Source organism: Embiotoca jacksoni, unplaced genomic scaffold, assembly GCF_022577435.1.
Source record: "Embiotoca jacksoni isolate LCO1_2020_lvr unplaced genomic scaffold, fEmbJac1.0.p SCAF_2, whole genome shotgun sequence".
Lineage (NCBI taxonomy): Eukaryota > Metazoa > Chordata > Actinopteri > Embiotocidae > Embiotoca > Embiotoca jacksoni.
Window position 1 is genome coordinate 14,443,618 of NW_027185340.1, and position 20,966 is coordinate 14,464,583.

The 20,966-nt window shown below is 39.9% G+C and overlaps 1 protein-coding gene across 1 annotated transcript; it reads right to left on the minus strand.

Moving 5' to 3' along the window:
* Window positions 1-1,191: 1,191 nt before the first annotated feature.
* Window positions 1,192-20,742, minus strand: nxph2a (neurexophilin 2a). The gene is made up of 3 exons (XM_069154708.1): window positions 20,193-20,742; window positions 19,915-20,064; window positions 1,192-4,080 (listed from the first exon to the last, which is right to left on the minus strand). Exons 2-3 carry the CDS (start codon window positions 19,957-19,959, stop codon window positions 3,334-3,336), a joined length of 792 nt encoding a protein of 263 aa, XP_069010809.1. The 5' UTR covers window positions 19,960-20,064; window positions 20,193-20,742; the 3' UTR covers window positions 1,192-3,333.
* Between the last annotated feature and the right edge of the window lie 224 nt (window positions 20,743-20,966).

Genomic DNA, 20,966 nt, shown 5'->3' on the forward strand with positions numbered 1-20,966 from the left:
TGAAGAATGGTGATTGTTATCCATACCATTTCTTTTTTATTAGTCCTGTTAATGGATGTGGATGTCAAGCTGAGGTGATTTCTTTTTTTCCGTCTTTTTTTTAATTTTTTTTACACAATTAGAAAACAACACCGCTGTGATAATCAAAAGAAAATGTGTTAAAAATTCATTAGCATAGTGCCATGTTAAATGTTGAACCTTCTTAGAGCAAATGAAAGACTTCCTTTTTTTTTATGTGTGAATGCTCGGCACAAGCTCTAATTAAAGCGAATGTGAGGCCGCTCTTTCCTGCTGGAAGAGACGTCTTCATCAGCGGCTTGCTGATCCTCGTCCGCCCCTCTCAGCACAGATCCTAGGCAAAGACCTGATACCATCTCGGCTTCAGAACGCCTCTCCAACCTTTTATCTTCCCCTTTCGCTTTCCTCTGCCGTGCTTGAAAAAGAAGATGCCCGCAGTGGCGTCAAAATTTAAAATTTCTTCTGTCATTTGGATCGTAGGAAACAAGCTTGTCCAATAAGCAGTGGACGATGACATCAAAGAAGCAACGGAAACCTGACATTTACAGCTGATCATAAAAACAATGAGCTCTGCTGCACTGAAGTAAATGCCACTTAAAATCCTTGTATTTTTGGTGTGAACACTAATATCTTTTCTAGAGATAAATGCAATTTTTTTTTTTTCCCCCACTAAATTTGATAAACATACACATGCATTATATATTCTCAGTGCTCGTGGACAAATAGTCGTATAACATGGTTAACTAGCAAACAAAATGCAAGTTATTTGTTACTTGGTTGTCTACTAACCATTACTGTCATGAACCATGAAAAGTGAATGCATGTTGCCTTTCCTCGTAGTTTCCCAAGGATTTGGATGCGTGCAGCAGGGAAGCCTGGTGTGACTTGATGCCTAAGGAGTAGGTGCCTCACCCTGATCAGATAAGAGTAATGGAAGCGAATGAAAAGACCCCTGTCCCTGATGGCCACGGCAAAATGGATGTGCTCCCTGAGGTGTACCTCTGGTATCATCCACGCCTGTGGACACAGATTTATTGCCCATTAAAAAGCTACACTGAAATGTACCTCTTAAGATGGTGTGTTTATCCTGTTGAGAAGTCCTTTCAGGAATGAAACGAGACAACTGTGAGGACCATCACACGGGAGCTGACTCAGTGGGACAATATGCAGTGAGCCAAGTTCAAATAAGGTTTAATGCCATAAAAACCTAAATTGATCTTTACAATTACATTTTAACAAAATGAACTTTCTATGGAATCAAATATTCCAAAATGAACATTTGTAATTACACTATACACACAGAAGAGCTGTTATTTCTATCTTACAGGGGAAACTGTCCAAACAAGATTAAGCAAGCAGGAAATCAAAATAGGCAATCTGCAATTACAAAAATGGAAATCAAAGCAATCTATAACCATAAGCAATAAATATGACATTTATCTACATGATATTTCTTTACAAACAAACACCAAAAAGAAGGAACAGTATACTTATTGATATATTTCTCTGGAAAAAATTGGAATAAACTGACATCATTTACTCTGAAGCCATAATCAAACACGTTTAGTTTTAGAGTTACACGTTAATACACAGCATTTGCACAAAGGAGTAGAACTAAAACATCAACATAGATCAACTCTGGTTTAGTTCTGTATTATACACCTCACCTCATGTGTAGAAGGTGGCAGGATCATTTACAGCTGATGGAGACAGACATGAGATGTGACATATAAAATATAATATGTCATCAGTGGCACATGCCATAGCCATAAAAAAAAAAAAAACATGTGCAAACAACACAACCTAACGGCATTTCATGTGGAGATGATTTTCAACAAAACCGTTTTAAATTGTTCCAGTGAAGTCAAAGCACATTACACCATATACTAAGACACTGGATGTCATCCACTTTTACACAAAAGTCAGTCAACTTAAGCCTGTTGTACAACTGGGAAATGTCTGATATTTCAAATTTAGTCCCACTTCTCATTAAAATTGCAGACGGATTCTGTACTTTTTTTTTTTTTTTTGTCTTTTTCTTCTTTCAGTTTCTCCACTCTTGGTAAATGAAATTTCCCAGGCTAATTAAAGCCTATTAAAGACAGGTAATGTCAGGGCTGGTGGCAGGACCATGACAAAGTGCTGATAATTGTCTGCCAGACTCACTAAATCCACCTGTCCTGCAATTATTGCTTCCCCCTCCCCACCTCTCCTGACACATTAATCCGCAGCGGGGCTCGCTCGGCACGCTGATGCCTCAAAGTGCATCCTGCAAAACACAGATGCTGGATTTCAGACTAGTTTAGCATACACATGCCTTATGACGGCTGTAGCAGAAAACCAACACATTTTATGGAGCAGACAAAGCTGAAGCCACGTTATGGATAGAGAGGTACCGAGATAATGTACAGTATGTGCAAGAATTTACTACCATGCTCTCACCTTTCTTTTGCATTAGATTTGTTGGATCAATTTATTCTTTCATTGGCACTTTAAATTAAGTTGAATCAATTAATTAATTTTGCTTTATTTCAGTCCCTACAAGAGAAAGATAACAGATAAAAGATTGGTTGTAGGAATATATTCATTATTCAAAGCTTTTTGAAAAGAAACCAATTGATCAAACTAATCTAAAATAATAGACATTGTCCTGTCTGCGTTCTGTTAACAGGTACAAATGGATGTTCGCTCCACTTCGAAGGCGACGAATGGATCGTTTTGATTAATAAATCAAAATGCAGTAATGATCCGAATGTGATTTTTTTATTATTATTATTATTTGATACCCTGTTAACTATTCAAATGTTTGTGTATCGTAATTATTAACATGACTCAAAGTCTTGTCATACTTTCATCCTACAACTGTTTAAACGAAGTGAGGAAATTATTTAATAATGTTAGCATCATTGCAGCACTGGCAGACGCCAGCTATATACTTCCAACTGGGGAGGCTCCTTGCCTATGGTCTAGCCTTGAAGAAAACATCTGGACAACATGGTAATTATAGCAGTGCTTTACAGAGAACATGTGCTGTTGTGATGGGCAGGATTCACCCAAGGTAGCTCTGAATCCCAATTCAACCCCTAAAAACCAAGTCCCTGGACACCCAACTATCCGAAGTGTTAAATCTGTATACTTGTGCAGTATATACAAAAGTTTTGCCAAATCCTTCCCGTGTGTGTCTCTTTGTAAGTTGCACTCCCTGCAACATGTCTCAGGTATTTAGATATTTCAGGACAAGGAGTTTAGAGCTTGACATTGACATTTTTTTTTAAGGATAAAACAAAGGGCTGATGCGTTCTAACAATAGCTAGGTCATCCTGTGGAGGAGTAAGGTGTGTCACTGTGGTAGTTGTAGTCAGGGCATACCTTCTGCACCAGTTTATAATCTACGCTGTAAAAGGCTATATAGATGCATATGACTTTGAAGGGTTTCGAGCACAGCCATGACACGTGGCTCTGCGTCTGCTCCTGATAGCACACCTTGGATGGGTCGGTGTTGCACAGGGCCGTCTTCTTGTTGCGGTCCGTCTTCTCGTATTCAATGCGACAGTTGAATGATTTGGTGTCTTTGGTCTCCAGTGTGGACTGCTGGGCGATCTCAAACTCCACCACCTTGGAAGGTGGCACCAGGCTGACCGACACGTTTCCCAGGCCCGTGGAGTTGTGGCGGAAGTAAACGCTAAAAGTCCCATTCCCGTGGTCCACGATCTTCCCTGTGATCAGCAGGTTGAGTTTGACAGTCTTAATGTTGGAGTGGAAGTCCCCCCACCCGAACATCTTTTTGAACTTGCCAGTCTTGACGATGGGTCTGCGTTTAGTTCTGGCCTGTGCGCCCTGAACATCTGTCTGGTTAGATAACCAGTCCCAAAAGTCCTCCATGTTCTGTAAATATGTTATTTCCCTTATGTTGCTCTTGAACTCGGGGGAGCCCCTGGCAAACAAACGCAGAGGGTTGAGGATCCGTGGACTGGCCCCTGTGGGAGATAGCTTTGGTTCATTATCGCTGTCCCTCCACTCGATGAGCTCTGTGGCTTCTCCATGCACTTTCCTGCATGTGACCTTGATAGAAAGCAGAGCACAGGTGGACAAAAAAACAATATTTAGGGACATAAAACCTATTTTGTAATATCATTTTTACAGAAATGTGTTGTTGATTAATGTGACTCAATAATTAAGCTTACTATTCCTGAATAGTTTCAGATTGGTTATTCCAAGGGAATAATTTACAGGCACACGAGAAGGAATGCGTTCCAGTTTGTTCATTAAATGTAAATTATAAACAAACCACAGAAAAAAAACAACAATGTACCTTTCATAGACAATGATTCTGGCAGAAAATGTCATGAAATACAACAAATCAAAGCACTGCCCACACCCACTGACAACTGGTTTCTCATGATTGCAATGAAAATCTCCCACAGCAGCAGTTCACCACTAGGGTTAAAGAAAAGCACTTCAACATTAAAGCTAAAAAAAAAAAAAAAAGAATAAGCATGGGGCATCCACTTGTCACACAAGTTTAAGATCCACTTAAGGGAATGCTGAACTACAGCAGAACTACCCTTGGGAAAAACTTTGTTTGGTAAACTAAGGCTTTACAAAAAGAACTTCAAGCAGACGCTGCACTTCAATCAGACTGCTGAAGGAGCGCTCAGTCCTCGAATAGATGACATTTTATTGAAAACAAGTTCAAGAAAGCCACTGGATTCTTTGGCAGAATAGGATTTATAAAAAAAATCAAGTTCCTTTCTTGAACTTTTTGTACTTATGAAAAAATAATTCAAACAAAAGAAGATGAAACTGGGAACTGGCATCACTGAATCTCGACAAAATGATTGTTTAATTTTTTAAAAAGTTATACACTTGTAGTTCAATTGCATGTCATGAAACTACTTTTAGACACTAGAGAATCAGTAGGGGGAAATCAAGAAGCACATTAAGTGCATCATTTTGGATGCACTGCTAATATTTCCGTCAAGCTTTTTAAATCTCAAATTACAAGAGAATTGAAAATCCCCTGGATTTAGATCAGAGGTGCACTTCTTACATACTCTGTGAACTTTGGCTTGCAATGGTGCCCAACAATAAAACATTATTCTTCAGTAGTGTGGCAAAGTATCCTAAATATAGTGTTAATCCAGACGCAGCAATGAACTGTGATCCCTGCTTGTACCTCAAAGCCGTTTAGCTTTGGGAGCGTTTCCTGGTCCACTTCAGATAAAGCTTTAATAATTCACAGCAATAAGCTTAGCTGGTTTTTATTAGTAATTAGTAGTGCCGGCTTTCCCCAGGCTCGGTTGTAGGGATAACTGAGAGAAGCAGATGTTGAAAGTACAGAGGAGCGGCTGTTTGAATTCTCACTGAGAAACTGCACACGACTTCCAGAGTAATTATAATTTTGCTCTAAGCCTAGTTGAGGCACATGTGTACAAAGCTAACAAACTAGGTCTGGCTGCCACAATTAGTTTTGTCACATACATACAAACCTCTCCATCTGACATGTAAAAGAGCTACGTACATCTTATGCTGTGAAACTGTGTGTCTTAAAACTGCAGCTTTTTCTCCCCTGTGCTGCTGAAGTCTCAGGCTGTAGGAACACCTTAATGCCTAAAGCACAAGGTAATAGCTTGGCTATCTGGATATGTAATGTGAAATCAATGTGTCTCCCACGGACAGTGAGCCTGGCCCATTTATCAGCCCTCACAATGCTTTATTAAGACAGTTGCTCCCTGTAAACATGGATGAATGAGGCAACACTGTAATAATGTCCCTCTGCGTAGTTCATCACATCCACAGTCGTTTAATCAACCAATTCCAGTGGCATTATTCCCCACTGACGCAGCCACTTAGCAATACCTCGTGTGAGCTCAGCTGTTAATTTGATTTGACTCCTATAACATCACAATAACAGCCCATGCTGCACATAAAATCTGCAAGCTCCCAACAGGAACATTTCCTCACTGCCGTGAACAAGGAAAGACATGGCACTTGTCTTCCCAACCGCTCAAACTGCGATATCCGTTACATATCGGGTGTCACGCTGTGCAGCTTCAGAGGTGAAACCAAATTGTCTTTCAGTGTAAATCTCAGGTGCGTTTTGTATAGGATGATTATAATGGAAATGAGCGAGTTTAAGTATGATGAGCAACTGGGGAAATTGCTGTGACAACAAGGGGATCAGCAGAGGGATATCTAATACTTAAATGCCCCGAGAGAGATGAAGCACTGGGAACTTGAAAGCTTGCACTGACACATAGGCTTTGGTTTCCTTCTGTCTCCCTGCACAGAAACAGCACCAACACACACACACACACACACACATACACACACACACACACACACACACACACACACACACACACACACACACACACACACACACACACACACACACGCTAGCACACCTTGTTCATTTAGGCAGAAGTAGTGTCTCTTAAAAACAGACTAAAGGAATCAGAGTTTTCATGCAAAAAGAGACAAGGTCTGATGAAGGAGAATCTACAAAAGCCTAATTAAGATTTCTTAATCGGTGCTGCCGTGCTAGAGGCATTTCAGGGCGACTTGAAACAAGACATTATTATGATAATAACTGCAGACTTATGGAGCTGAAAACAACAGACCTCATTCCAACAGCACAAGGCTAAGTGAGTTGCGGATGTTTGTCTGTGTGGTTTAGCTTCTTCCTATTCCTCCGTGTCCTACATAAAACCACAGAACGGGGCATGAACCTTACACACCCCAGCAGACATATTACACTGACTGTATACACCATATGTATATATCTGTCTTATAAAGGGGTGTGCTTGGTAATATAGTAAACATCACGGTGGGTGCACAATACATGCTGTCAGTAATTTCCATCGCTTTGAAAAAAAAAAAAAGATATTTTCTTTGTTAGTGCTAAAACTGCTCATAGCTGATATTTCCAGGTAATATTCAGTTTCAAATCTCATGCCTAACACATATTTCCTGAACAGATCTCTCTCATTATATATACCTTATTTTATAACCACTTCATACTTTACAATATAATGACTTTAGTCCTGTAAACTGAGATTCCTTGAACCCATTATTCATTATTCAGCATCTGCAATTCAGTTAACACTCTCAGGGGGCGAAAGGCTTCCTCATGCATCATGAGGTTTTATGCAAACATTAATTGATCCATCATGAAGACTGCCTTTTTTATTCTACTGTGGGGATTTTAAATCTGCAATTAAACTGAGGTGAGGCAAGAAACTGACAATTTGCACAATTCATTTGCACAAAATGGTTTAAAAGAACCTGATTAACAAATGAAATGTAACAAAAATAACTTTGATATTGAATGTTTTGGCCGGATGCTGATTAGATAAACCCCCATTTACTGATACAGAATATAAACAGCTTCGATATCATCTGCCAATTTTAGCTTATTACAGATTTATCAGTATCAGCTTGTATGTCATCTGATGAATAACAAGAAATCGCAGAATGGAAATAAACAAAAACATGTTAATATAGATACATTGTATTGTTTATCCTCCAAAGAGAACAGGAAAGCATATTTTTCACCTGTAAATTGACTATTCAAAACATGAAATGTTGACATATTGTTTCAACCCAGTTTTCATTACCAAATTTAAGGTATCTTTATCGGAAATTATTATTATGCTATATATATTTACATATCAATTTTGGGCTTAAAAAAGTGTCTGTACTTTCTTGCATCATTTGAACATAATTCGGAATAAAACGTGTAGAAAGAAAGAAAGAAGTTTTGGAAAAATCCTCCTCATCTACATCCATAAAGTAACGGGTACACATAAGGCCTACGTGTACTTTTCTAACTGTCAAGGATAGACTCTTCCTTCTTACATCACAGAGGGAAATGAGTGAACTGCCTGTGCATCTCCAGACTTTTATCTTACTTCACAAAGCAATTATTGAGCTGGATCTATTTGTCACATTATTTCATGTGTGTCAAAACTGCATTCTTGGCTGAGTAAAACTCATTTTCAATGCACTTTGGTTGTTGGATTAACTGCAAAATATTGTAACTGCAGAAGGGCTTCCTTTGCTTGTAAAGTCTTTTCACAAACTGCCTCTAAGAGAACCTTTTAATGTTGCATAAAATCTAACTTGAGGCTTTGAAGTTAAGTATTTTATAGATATTCAAATGTATGGACTGTTTCACCTTTGAATATTTCTGCTGCCATGTCTGCACCTCAGGGACATTTCTAATGAAATAAAACATGCACAAATGTCACTTGTATAGTTCAAAGATAAAGGGTATTTGATTCAATGTTGTGCCATTCAGTACCATCCAGGGGTTTTAGTGAAACTTAAATACAGACAGCCTGAGCAGCAGCGAGCCACACAGCAAGTCAGGGTGAATCAGCTTCGACATTCATCTGTAATGAGCATTATGGAGCTGGCTGCCTGCTTGTCCCGTGGGTAGACATATCTTTTAGAGGCCTGACATAAAGGTAATTGCCATAGTGACCAGAACTAGCCTCTAGAAAGTTATTAAGAAGCCAGTGACATCTGGCTTCTGGATCATCTGAAGAGATGCTGTTAAAATGCATTTGCAGTGAGAAGCCGGCGACATTGTGCTCGACTGTGATGGGTTCTGAGCCGCGGGCAAGGCTGCAGCATTGTTTTGATGGCGACCATGGAAATCTCGCTCAACCTGGCACAGCTGACGGTGTGATCCCCTCTCATGATCTGAGATGTGCTTTTCTGCTTCCTTTCTCATCATTTTTTTGTTTGTTTGTTTATGAATTGGAGAGGATGCCTCTGCATTGTCTTCAGTTCTAAGTTCCTTGCTTCAGGGGGGTAAAATAATCTGTTTTTGAATTTCCCAAAGCCGATTCTGTTTTCCAGCACATAAGGGCTGGGATATGCGTCTGGGGAAAATTGGTTTCAGCCATCTTTCTCACAATAAACAAAATGGGCAATTAACCTGCTCATCAGTGCAAGCAGAGCAGTTCCAATGATGCACTCCACTGTTCTTCATGGATTTATCTGTGCAAATTGACCTCACTTTGGTGGTGCAATTCATTTCTCTGCTAATTTTCTGTGTCTGAAGCTTCATTAACTTGATGCGCTCCTATGTAGTAAAAATCTGGACTCCCCATGAAAATTACACCGCCTTCACCAGCGCCTTTCGTAATACTTTCCCAGCACCGGTGTGTACCCAGGTGGAGAATATAGTGCCTTGTAAAAAAAATGATGTCGAGACAATTCGTTCAGTTCATAAAGGTTAAAGATGCAGCATAGTGATACTATAAAAAAACCAATTGTATAAATAGGTTTTTAAAAGTTGCAAATGCACAGTTACAAACATCCTGTTTTATTGTGAAATTTAAAGGGGAGTAGTTTGAGTGTGAAGTTGACGCTCGTCATTCATTGGTTGACGAGTGAGATCGCGAAGATGTGAGATAAGAGAGATCACGTCGTGAAGAGTTGGAAGTTTTATGGAGAAATAAGTATATAGGTGGTGTGTGAGATTATCGACCCGATCATCTCCGCCAGGATATCAATTCTACATGACTTTAAGAGGCGCCGGAGACATTTCTCCTCGGAAGTGTGTGATACAGATGTTTACGTTTGCAGTTAGGCTCGTTCGCCAACGCGCGCGTCTTTTAGCGTTCATCAGCAAAGTGAACGGACTTTTAGCCACTGGTGAGCTAACCCAGCTACCACTGAAGGCTGTAGTGAATGTTTTCCGACACGGGAGCTGAAGGGTTGCCAGATAGCCCTACAGGCTTACTAAAGGCCACGCTCAAGGTGCATCTGACTTCGCGGGACAGACCGACGCGGGACCGACCCGCCGGCCGGCACACCTGCCGTCCTCCGCGTTCTTCATCAGATAGCCAGAGACCGGTAAACTCGTGACTCTGAAGTAAGGTACCACATCTGTATTTTTTTTGGCTCGTTTCAGTGAACCGACCGAATAGTTGTGGGTCTCACTGCTCCCGAGCACAGACTCAGGGCCTGCAGCTAGGTGCGTTACTTTTATTTCTGCCGGCTTGTGTGCGTTTTGGTGAGCGTGTATGTTACTTTTCAGATTGTTTTGTTTGCCAATTGAAAAGGACAGTACTTCCTGTTTGTGTGTTTATTTTTGACCACATTACGGAAGTCAATTAATCAATTATTATTTCTAGCAGATTTGAATGTGATGTTCATTATTCCTTTTGGTAGAGATATTTCAACTTCAGAAAGTTTGATGGACTTATTCCATGTTATGGCTTTAAAGGTTCCAAGTGTGTATTTAAGGTTTATCGATTTTCAAAAGTTCATCAGGTGTGTTACAATTTATTACTGGTGACTAAAGACATTCAAGACCCTACCTATTTATATTGAAAGAACTCAAGGATCCCCACTTATTGTTCGAGCGATAGGTGGGCTACAAGTGCGGCAAAACACCTGTCATACGAGAGCTGCTCAGCCAGCGCTGCTTACATTAGACCGCCGATGGTTGCGGAGCTGGATCGACTGCAGCTTCTTGCTTTCAAGCATCCAACATGACAAGTGGCTCCCTTCACGTTAAAACCATTCTCAGCCTGCAATCCCCCTGCCCGACGTCCGTCCTTAGCCATCTTCCTCTTGATGTTGCAGGGCATATCATTTGTAATGATTCACACCCAGAGCCGGTTCCAGGAGAGAAGGCCCTGGAGGCGCTTAGGCAGCCCAGAGCGAGAGTCCACATTCTGCAGAAGAAAAGATTGGTGCTCTGATCGCTGGAACAGCCTCACGCTCCAGAGCCATCACTTTTAATCAGAGGCCATCCAGGGAAACACATGGCAGGTGCTTTAGCACTGTGGTGGATCGCAACAGCAAATCCACACCGGGGGCACCTTACCAATCACAGGCGGCTATGGTTAGTGTGTGCGTGTGCATGTAGTATATCTACTACCCTCCAGTATAATCTTTTCGGCCATTACCACCTGACCTCTGTGAGAATGAGACAGACTACAGCCTCCGGTATCGTAACACTCCTGCTTAAGATGTTATAGATCCCATTTTGAAGTTGTGGTAACTGTTATCTACACACTTCACATCATTTTTGGAGTGAATATTGAGAGCGGCTGCAATCTAATGAACTACCTCATTATTACATTGGATGATGTGATGGATTTATTTTCTCATTATATTTTGATACACTACATCATACACGGTATACATTCCAGTTTGTTTAAATGTGACCCTGGGCCCTAAGAGCTACTCCACCGCAGTCTATTTACACCAGGCCAGCCTATGACTGTCTATAAACGTTTTCTCCAAGTGTTGATGGTGAGAACAAAGGGTCTGACGAGCTAAAAAAAGACAAAAAAATGTATGATGCTGAGGTTTAATCCCAGCAGTATTACCAGTGCTGTATCTTTACATCGCCTCCACCTCTTATTTACATCACACCTGAGGCGCATCACACCGTTCTCATGAAACCTAACTTGTAAAAACTGCTACAGATGAAGACTCCTACAGTGAGTGACTGAAGAAGTCAAGCTGAGTTCTTAAAAAAAAACAAGCTGTTAAACATCAAACTTTTGCAAAACTTTGGTGTATGAGCACACACCGCATAATAATTGTGCAAATTTGATTCTTGCCTCACATTAAATATGGATTGAAAATGGTGTCTAAAATTAATTAGCCAATAAAAAAACATTTCATGTATGTGACTGTATTTTTCTTAGTTTTAAGTACAGGCAACCAGCAACTTAAAAAGACAAAAAAAATGGTATTAGGTGTGCATTGATTAGTGCTGTGATATTAAAGGCTAAAAATTGAAACGGCATCTAACAATATCAGAAATGAGGAGCTAGTACGAGTATATAAAGAAGCAGGAAGCTACATAGTGTATTTTTAATGAGCACTGTGGAGCTACCTGACTGTTGGTCGCGTACGTAGATGCACCTTTTACTAAATTATAAGTAGATACTACAGTTTTTTGTTGCACTTTACTGCACTTATAAGATAAATCGTGTACAATAAATGGTTAATAACACACTATAATATAATTGTAAATTGATACAGTATGAAGACTTGACAGATTGTTTACGTGCAGTATTTGTCAGGATGAATCATAGTTGCTGATATCTCCTTACAAGTACATTATTTTGTGTTAATATATTTCATTAAATGTTTATAAAATGATAAATAGAATTTTGCCCAATTTGATACTTTTTGCATTATTACCAGTGTTTAGAAATAAATTGATATATTGCCAGATGATACGTTTTACGTTTTAGGAACCAAATCATGAGCCAACATCAGCAAGCTTTCATCTTCCAGTTGTGTCGCTGGGCAAGACAATGTATTTCTACCGCTTTGAGTGCTGTTGATCTGATGCTGTTCTCGACCTCTGACCTCTCCTGTGGAGAACAGAAAGGACAATAAGTCTCGATAGAGAGCGACCTTCTTCAAGAATTTAGAAGTATGCAGACTACTTGCAATCTCAACAGTGAGTTCTTCTCCAGGCAAGTCCTTTTTTTTTTTTTATTCTCGCACAAAGACAAAACAACAAACATGATCCCGTTGAAAGTATAATAAACCAAAATTGACAGTCGGAGCCTGTTTATGCACATGTTGTGACAACATGCGATCTGACGGCTCGTGATGTTTCTCAGGGCTGCTCGCAACCTATGATTAGCATAAATTATAGCACGTAACGTAACCCTCTTGTGGCGAGCATAAATCATATGATGTGAGCGATTAGTCATGTTTATAGTGCCAGTGTTATTCTGTTCTTGCTCAATCACGCAATCCTCTCTTTTCTTCTGCATCTGCAGTGAAACCGACTGAAACGATGTCGCGCCTCATCTACTTTGGACATTGACAAACTTCTATTGGTATTGATGTTTGCGCCAGCAAAGAGAGCATTTCCCTACAGGAAGCAATCCACTAAACTGCACAAATCATACACAATTACTTCTCCTGCTGCGGAAGCTGCCAACACTGGATTGTGGTAACACGCTTTACGTTCCCTAATAAACTGAACAAAACACAGGAAATTACACCGCAGTTAGCTCCGACCTCACTGACACTTTGTCTCCGTTCGAGAGTCAGATAGTCAGCAAACTCCAGGAGTCACGTCTACAAAGTTACATAACATAGCAACTATAAAGTCACCGTTCGGTTTACCTGCTGTCTGTTTTCTGTCAGTGATTTTGTCAAATCTGTTGATGGCAGAAATCCTAAACCATCAATGACTATTACCATGAATGATATCAACGAATGATGCAAAGCGATCAGGTGTCAAAAGATGTTATCTTTTAAGGAAGACATTACATTTCACTTGTGCTGACTACAACTTTACTGCCGGATGCAGCCGACACACAGCAAAAACTTAAGCTCTTATATTATTGCTATTAGGGTCATTTGAGTAATGATTTCAAATGTAATTGCGACAAAGAGCTTGTTAATATTTGTGATAACGTACTTTTTTCGTTGTATTTTTTTGTTGTTCAAGAAAAAAAGTTTTTGATGACTGATAAAAAATAAATAAGGACAATTTATATTGATATAATATAATTTATATTGAATCTGTCATTTGTTACTTTTACTACTGTTACTTCCAATTTTTTGTTTTTATTGAAAAGTAATGAAGTTACATTCATAGAATATATCAAATTACAACCAGTGGGGTCGCAGTGAAATATTTAAATCAAGCGAGAATAGAATAATACGTTTTAAAATCTGTTAAATGCAGCAGAACTGTCTCTGTCCATGTCTTATGAATTATAATGGAAATACTTTTACAGATACATTAACATCAATGCAGCATTTTAATGTTGGTCAACAAGGGTCCTTTATTAAATACACTGGGAATGTAATTTATAGACTGTAATAATTTATGGATTTATGGATTTGCTGGAGTAAGGAGTACAATATATATATATATATATATATATATATATATATATAAAGCAAAAGTATTACAAAACAGTAGTAAAGTACAGTACCCAGTTCAATACATTTAGTTACCCTTCACAACTGTTTGCAGCTATTAAGGGGGACAAAACCTAAAATATATTTATTGGTTGAAGAAATCTTGGATTTAGTAACCATTTAAATGAAGACTTTATTTGCAGGCATCAGTAAATCGGACAAAGCAGTCAATCAAAATGAAGAACTAAAAAATGTTATGACTTCATTGTGTTTATTCCAATCAGATTAGAGTAAGAGTATTAAAATAATATGTCTAACTGCAGGAGCCCTGGGGGTGAAAATGAGATGTCGGTGAACATGGCCGGGTGTGGGAAATTGAAATGCAGCGATGATGTCAGGTGTTCAAAAAGTGTTAACAAAGATCCCACCAGGAGAGAAGAGAGGGAGCGAGCGGAGACTCTGGGACGAGAGCCTGCAGGTAATCTGGATACTTGTGTTATCTCAGCACCTGCCACACATGACAGCAGCAAAGCCCTGAACACTTCACTTTTAGGCAGGCGTTACCTTTCAACGCATCATCAGTTTCATAATCCCCTTACTTGGTCAAAGCACCAACTCCTGTGCTGGTGCCTGACACCTGCCGCACACCTCCGCGTGCCTGATAGCAGGGATTCAGGAGGATAATACCACAAAGCACATTGGACTCAGTGTAATTATCATTCTCTTGACCAGTTTTTAACACCTCGTACTCGGTACAACAATGGTGAATGTGCTTGTAAAACTCCTCGGCTAATACTTGAGCAGGCATGGCATGTTATTCCTAATTTAATACTACAGCCTTCTGTGTTTAGTTTTACTGCTTTCAACCCAGGAAGACATAATCTAAATGTTTCTCTCACTGTTTTTTTTTTTTTTTTTTTTTTTCTGTTTTGTTTGACAACTTCAATTTTTTTTATTTTTCTTCTCTTCAACTCCGTGCTGTAAAACGATAGGAGTGTTTTACCCCTAAAATGTTTTTACTCGATTTGCTCCAATGCACGCCCACTAAATTTGACAGAGCAAATGTTTCTGTTCTGAAAGCAGATTGTGCGACGGCTGATTTCACAGAAACCGCTCCCTTTGAAGAAGAAACAAGCGTTGGAAAGACATTGCTTCCTTTTTCTCTGAGTAGCTCTGAAGACAGGTACTTCACAGGAAATATACAAAGACAGAGGGGAGCTGACAGTGCTTTGTTAGGGGCTGAAAATGACAAGCTGGAAAGAAAGGCCTCAAAGCTCAGAGGCAGTAGAAGAAATGCAAAACTGAGAATAATCAGAAAAGAGATTTATTGTACTTATTCTAAAGCTGTCACACCTCGCCTTTTACAGGAAAGCAATGCAGTTTTAATTAAAGAGGTCAATCATTTTCCTGAGTTCTGACATGTAGCGTGATTGCCTTCTCCAAGAACCAACCAGGTGGTAATTAAGAACTTTGTAAATCAGAGTGTTTGGGATTTATGGAAGTATTCACAGGCAGAAATTTTCAACACTTTGCCTGTTTGAGTCGTGGGTTTGTGTGATTAAAGTTTGGTAGCTCCGACATACAGTTAATGTCAATATTTGACAATAAAAGAAAAAGTGACACCTCAATTCCTCAGATGATATTCGCCACATTTTGTTTTGTTGCAGCGCGACAGAGAGAAGCAATGCAGTAAACGGTGTGCTAAACAGTAAGGCTGATGTCTCTGACACTGCAGAGCGGTAATGACAACGCTATAAGGTAGCAGAGCCTGTAGATCTACTGCCTCGGGCCGCACATTGCCCATAAAAATTCATAGCTGTGGACCGAGATCTGGAAACTCAATATCATATTAAACATAATGTTTCCTGCACCAGCGCCACCACAGTGGGTGTGACTTGTTTTAAGAGAGCTTGGCACTTCGCTTCCTCCTAAAGATTTCACATCCCAAGAGCAGCAATCGGGAAAGTAATCGTGCTGTTCATAATTGCTTGACCAAAGTCTTTAATGGGCCATCCAGTAGCCGGATTAGGGTTATTGTCAAAAGGAAAGGGCAACTGTGTCCCAGCTATCAGTCATTTCGGAGCTTCTTTTTCATCATTTCAGGACCTTCATCATGGATTTATTGCCAGTACAAACACAATTATGATTGATGATCGGAGAAGGAATAGGTTACAGGGTTCAATACAGTCAGTGCAGCCTATAGTGGCTGCAAGCTACATTTGAGGGATTTCACCTGCAGAAATGACAACCTTTCCTTCAGAGGTCTGAAGACAACACACAGGCTGAGGACTGCAAATGCCACAGACAGTATTGTTTATGAGGGATTATCTAGTCAAGCCTTCTGGCTAGAAAGATTGCGACCCCAATATGAGCACAGATACACATCAGCACCATGTAAGCTCCAAAATGATTCCTGGAAGGCAGCGCGTGCATACAAGGCCTCTTCACTCTGTCAATCCATGTTTAATCACTTCCACAGAAATTTTACTGGTCCGCCTGGCATTTTCTCTCATATTTTTCTTACTCCCAACCCAATTTCTCTGGTGGGTTTTTGAAGACTTAAGTTCCACTCTTTTTTTTTTCTTTTTTTTTTCCCCTCTCTTCCTTACAAGGCAAATCCTGGGAGAGGTTGATGTGAAGACCAGGCAGAGCAGGGTTGTGAAGAATATAAACACAATTTTTTTTATTGTCCAGAGGGAAAGGGGGGTGCAGGGGGTTGGGCGGTGGGGTCTGTAAAAGAGACGAGGACCTTATCACAGCCCAGCAGCTCTGTAATTCGCCGCCATGATAAAGTGGCAGCGCGGAAAACCTTACAAGGCTGGCACAATCCAAAGGCGGATTAGGTTTTTCTGACATAAGCTTCCTGAAAAACTAATCAATCAGCCCATGCAGTATTATCAGAAGCGTGAGATTAAAGAGCTGCTCCTAATCCCCCCACTGTACATTTTATTACACTTCCCAGTGTTAGTTGCCTTTAAATATACAATAAATAAATAATAAAACCAAACCTAATTGAGCATGGGGAAGGGGAAAAGGGTTAAAGAGCCCTTAGAGAGGGAATTTCTGTAGAATTTGTGTTTTGTTATGAAGACAGGGATAAAACTGTTGTCCTTGCCAGAGCACTTTTCGACTTTGAATAAAGCATCACTGTCTCACTCTCCTACTGCAGAGAAAAAAAAAACACAAGAAAAAAAAAAGAGAAAAAAACCCAATCCTCTGGCAGAATATTGCAACTATATTAGTGGCTGAAATGGAAGCAAATCAAATTCTGCCTTTCGTTTTGGAAAGATTTTTGCTCTTTTAAGAGATGAGCAGATAAAGTATCAAGTAACTACATGTTAGTAAATAAATAAATAACAGTTGAAAACTAATGCTAAATCCTCTTGAGAAATGACTTGTAATCCCTTAAATCACTGCACCTCAAAGTTGCAGGGATGAACTCCAGGCACGGTATGATCCAGAGAACACGTTCAGCTTACTAGTAACCAGCTAAGCTTTGTCTCTCCGCTGCGTCACGCCCTTCTATCAAGATGCTCAAGCTCCTTCCCTGCTCGGTCCGACCCTAGGTGGCATTTTTAGTTCTCGGAGACGGTAGCTGTACATTTAACACCGCCGCTGATCCTCTTGGCGTGGGCCACGCAGATACTTTGTGGTGACATATTATTACCAAAAGAGCTCTCACCCCGGCAATAAGATAAAAAGGCGTAATAGACTTTGTCAACGTCTTCTCACACTTAATCCCAAGCACAGTTGAAAAAAACAAAAACAACAAACTTTCACTGCATGCAATCTGTGGTAAAGAGACAGGGCAGGGCAGGACAGGCAAGGGGAGAAGGCAAAGAGCAAGGCTCTCAAATATGTTTCATCTTCATCTACATTGTTCTGCTGTCATTGCACACAGGATAACTGCAGCAGATGTCATGGGGAAGAATGGATTCTCCCAGGATGGCTTTGACCCTCTTATTTGTCCCTGGGGTACGGCACAGATGCCATGGATGAGGTTACATTTTCACCACTTGATTCATGTTCGGAGTCTGTGCCTAAGGAGTGAGAGGCAGAGAAATGTTTTATTTTGTTTGTTTTTTTGATGATTTGGCCACTGAACTGAACCTCCGCCTAAAACGAAAAATCCAACATTTCGTATCAAAGGGTCTCCTGGTGGTGCATCCTGAGACACCCATAGGACTGCCTGTATTGATATTTGACCTTGCAAATTTGTCCAATGTCATGCTTATGCATTTTTCCAGTGTCGCTTAAACTAAGAAAAAAAAAGAAAACTTGTCCAATAGGTTTCACTGCACTTATTTCAGTGAGCATCAGCCTGATTATTTTTGCAGTTTTTAACCCACAAAGTTGGGGTAATATTGATAAGGGCCAAAATGTCCCCAGTCAGACAGCGGTGAGTCTGCTGGGAAGGAAGCCATTGAAGCATATGACGAGAGCCTCTCCAGGGAGGCAGTCTGTCTCTCCCTCTCTGGAGGCACAGCTCCCAATAGGGACAAGGCTGATTACAACAGCAGCCAGAGCAGACAGCACTTTGCCGCTGCTGCAGCTGCACAGTTCAAGGCTATCTTTAAAGAAGCCCTCCGTGAGGACAGCACAGATGTGAAGAACTTCGACAATCACATGGCATTTTCTTTTCAGGTCTGATCATGGCCGTAAAGCAAGGATGATGACGATAAACCCCAAACTGTATTCAACTACTGAGGACAACATCAACAGATGTTGAAAAAAAAGATCATTATATTTCTCCTAAAGCTCTTTTTGGAGCACCTCCTGCAATAAAAACAGAATTAGACTAGAGGAAGATTAAGTCCAGAAGCTTAACACAATAAATCATTGCTGAATATTGAATGTATATTTAGGGATGTCGTCACTGTAGAAGTTATCATGGAGAAATGGCACAAGTTTGGTAAATCTCTGGCTTCTGCAATTTTCACCTATTGTTCTCAGTTGGCTTTTTTTTTTTTTTTTTTAAGTGAATTTTAGTATGGCAAAGATACTTCACAGATGTCAGGGGTTTGACACAGAAGTCAAAGCTTGGTCACGCCCAGAAGCAAAATAAATTCAAATAATCGCTGACCACAAATGTGCGTGTGATGTAGGTGAAGAAATGAAGAAGGAGCAATAGGTTCAAGAAGCAGGTTACCAATGCCATAACATGAATTATAAAGTAACAATGGGAATAAATTATAAACTTTGCAAACCATTGCACATCAATAAATAGTATTCAGTTAATAGTAAAGTAATTCAATGTTTTAACTAACACTGTATAGTTGTTAATTATATATTATAAAAAGCCTTTGCATCAATAGGGATGTTATGTAAATTTCTATATCTGAATGAGGAAGACAAGGGTCCCATTAAAAGTTAAAATGTCAATAAGGAAAAATAATTTAAGATGCTATGCTTAGGTCATTTACTACATATCATAAAATGAATACATAATAGCTACAACAAAGGTGAAGTTTGTCCTGGAAAATTAAATGCAATCAGCTGGACTGGGATTTATTATTTTTGTGTCTAAAATATTTTTCAGTAGTCTACTGACAATAAGTAAATCACCATATCTGTAGAGGAGTGCTCTATTTTAAGGAACATAAAACAAATCAAATTAATTCAAATAAAATGTATTACACAGAATTTTCTGCAAGTTCAGATAATATAAAAACAAGCTCGTCCCCTGTATGACTGAATGAGAAGCTCTGGTCGGCAAACACATTTTCTGCTGGTGACTGTGCCAAATATTACTCAAATTTCCTGCCAGGAATTGATCAAATTTGGCACTATGTGACGAAACACACATCTTAGACAGCTGTATGATGCAGATATACAATAAATGGCATAGCATGTCAACAAAATGTATAAGTATAGACTAAACAAAAGTTTAAACATATAACTTTGAGTGACGCAAATCTATTTCTTGTAACAGCCCAAATAAAATATTCTTTTGAGTCTTCTCTGCCACAGACATATTTCTGCGTAATTTGCCACCTCGCCTTAAAGGATTTCATGCCTCACCTGGTGCAGGAGGACAAAAAACAAGAATGTTTGCAGAGCACTCATCTTCAACGACTTCTCTTCTTATTCAAGATGAGCGGCGATTAAATCCTCTCTGGAAGATTTGGAGAGGGGAAGACTCGCATGCTGCTGAAACATCGCTGTGATCACCTGAGAGGAAAGTGGAAATAGTTACGTTGTTAAATCACTTAAAAACCCTGTTTTATGTATTTGGAAGCGCCCCAGAGATGGGACATTTGATTCTTATCGTTGTGAGAAAATGTAGAAGTTTCCCTTACCGTTTCGCAAAGGCAATACCTTACTTAGTCGGTAAGGCGGTTGGAATCATCCTTGTTCAATCCACTTTCGAGAAAGAGTCCTACAATCCTCTCAGGATGTTGAGGGGATTTCCTCTGAGCAGCTTGGACTGTTGTGTTGCTGTACGAGCCAGATGAGACGTCTGCATTCGGCGGCTCAGTTGAAACAAGACTCCTCTAAGTTTCAAATCCAGCCAAACCGAAATAAACTATGGACTATATTTTCCCTCTCTTAATCCGGAGCAATATTATTAATAAATTGTCGATGTACGCGGTAAAAAAAAAAATACAGCCAAAGTGAGCCCGTATCCCAGTGCCCGGGCTGCAGGCTGCAGTCCGCTCGCTCTGTCGCTCTTCAGCTCTACTTGGTTTTAGTGCGCAAAATCCTCCGCTGCGCGTCTGGAGACTCCAAGGTCGGCGCGCATCCGTTCAGAGTCAGACCTAAAGATCTACCTTTGAAGTCTCACTTTCTCCATCTAGGAGACAAGTAAAAGGCTTGATGTCACTGTTATCCGGTTTTGTTCAGCAAGACGTCCACGTTTTAACCCTTTGAACGTTTAGACGTTTAATCTCACGTGCACAGCTGGTCTACTATTTTTTTTTTTTTTTTTTTACTGTTTTACTTGCAGTGATGAATGGATAACCGGACAAGTCCAGACACAGTTCAGTCATTGGAAACAATGCTGCTCTTCTCCTTGATATGTTCATGATGGTCTGAGAAATGTCTGCAAAACTTTGACACATTTTTAAAATGTC

Coding starts and splice junctions, on each gene's coding strand:
- nxph2a (XM_069154708.1), bottom strand. CDS start 19,959: ATGAGTGCTCTGCAAACATTCTTGTTTTTTGTCCTCCTGCACCAG. Junction 4,081..19,914: donor TTTTTGTCCTCCTGCACCAG/GTGAGGCATGAA, acceptor CTTTCTATCAAG/GTCACATGCAGGAAAGTGCA.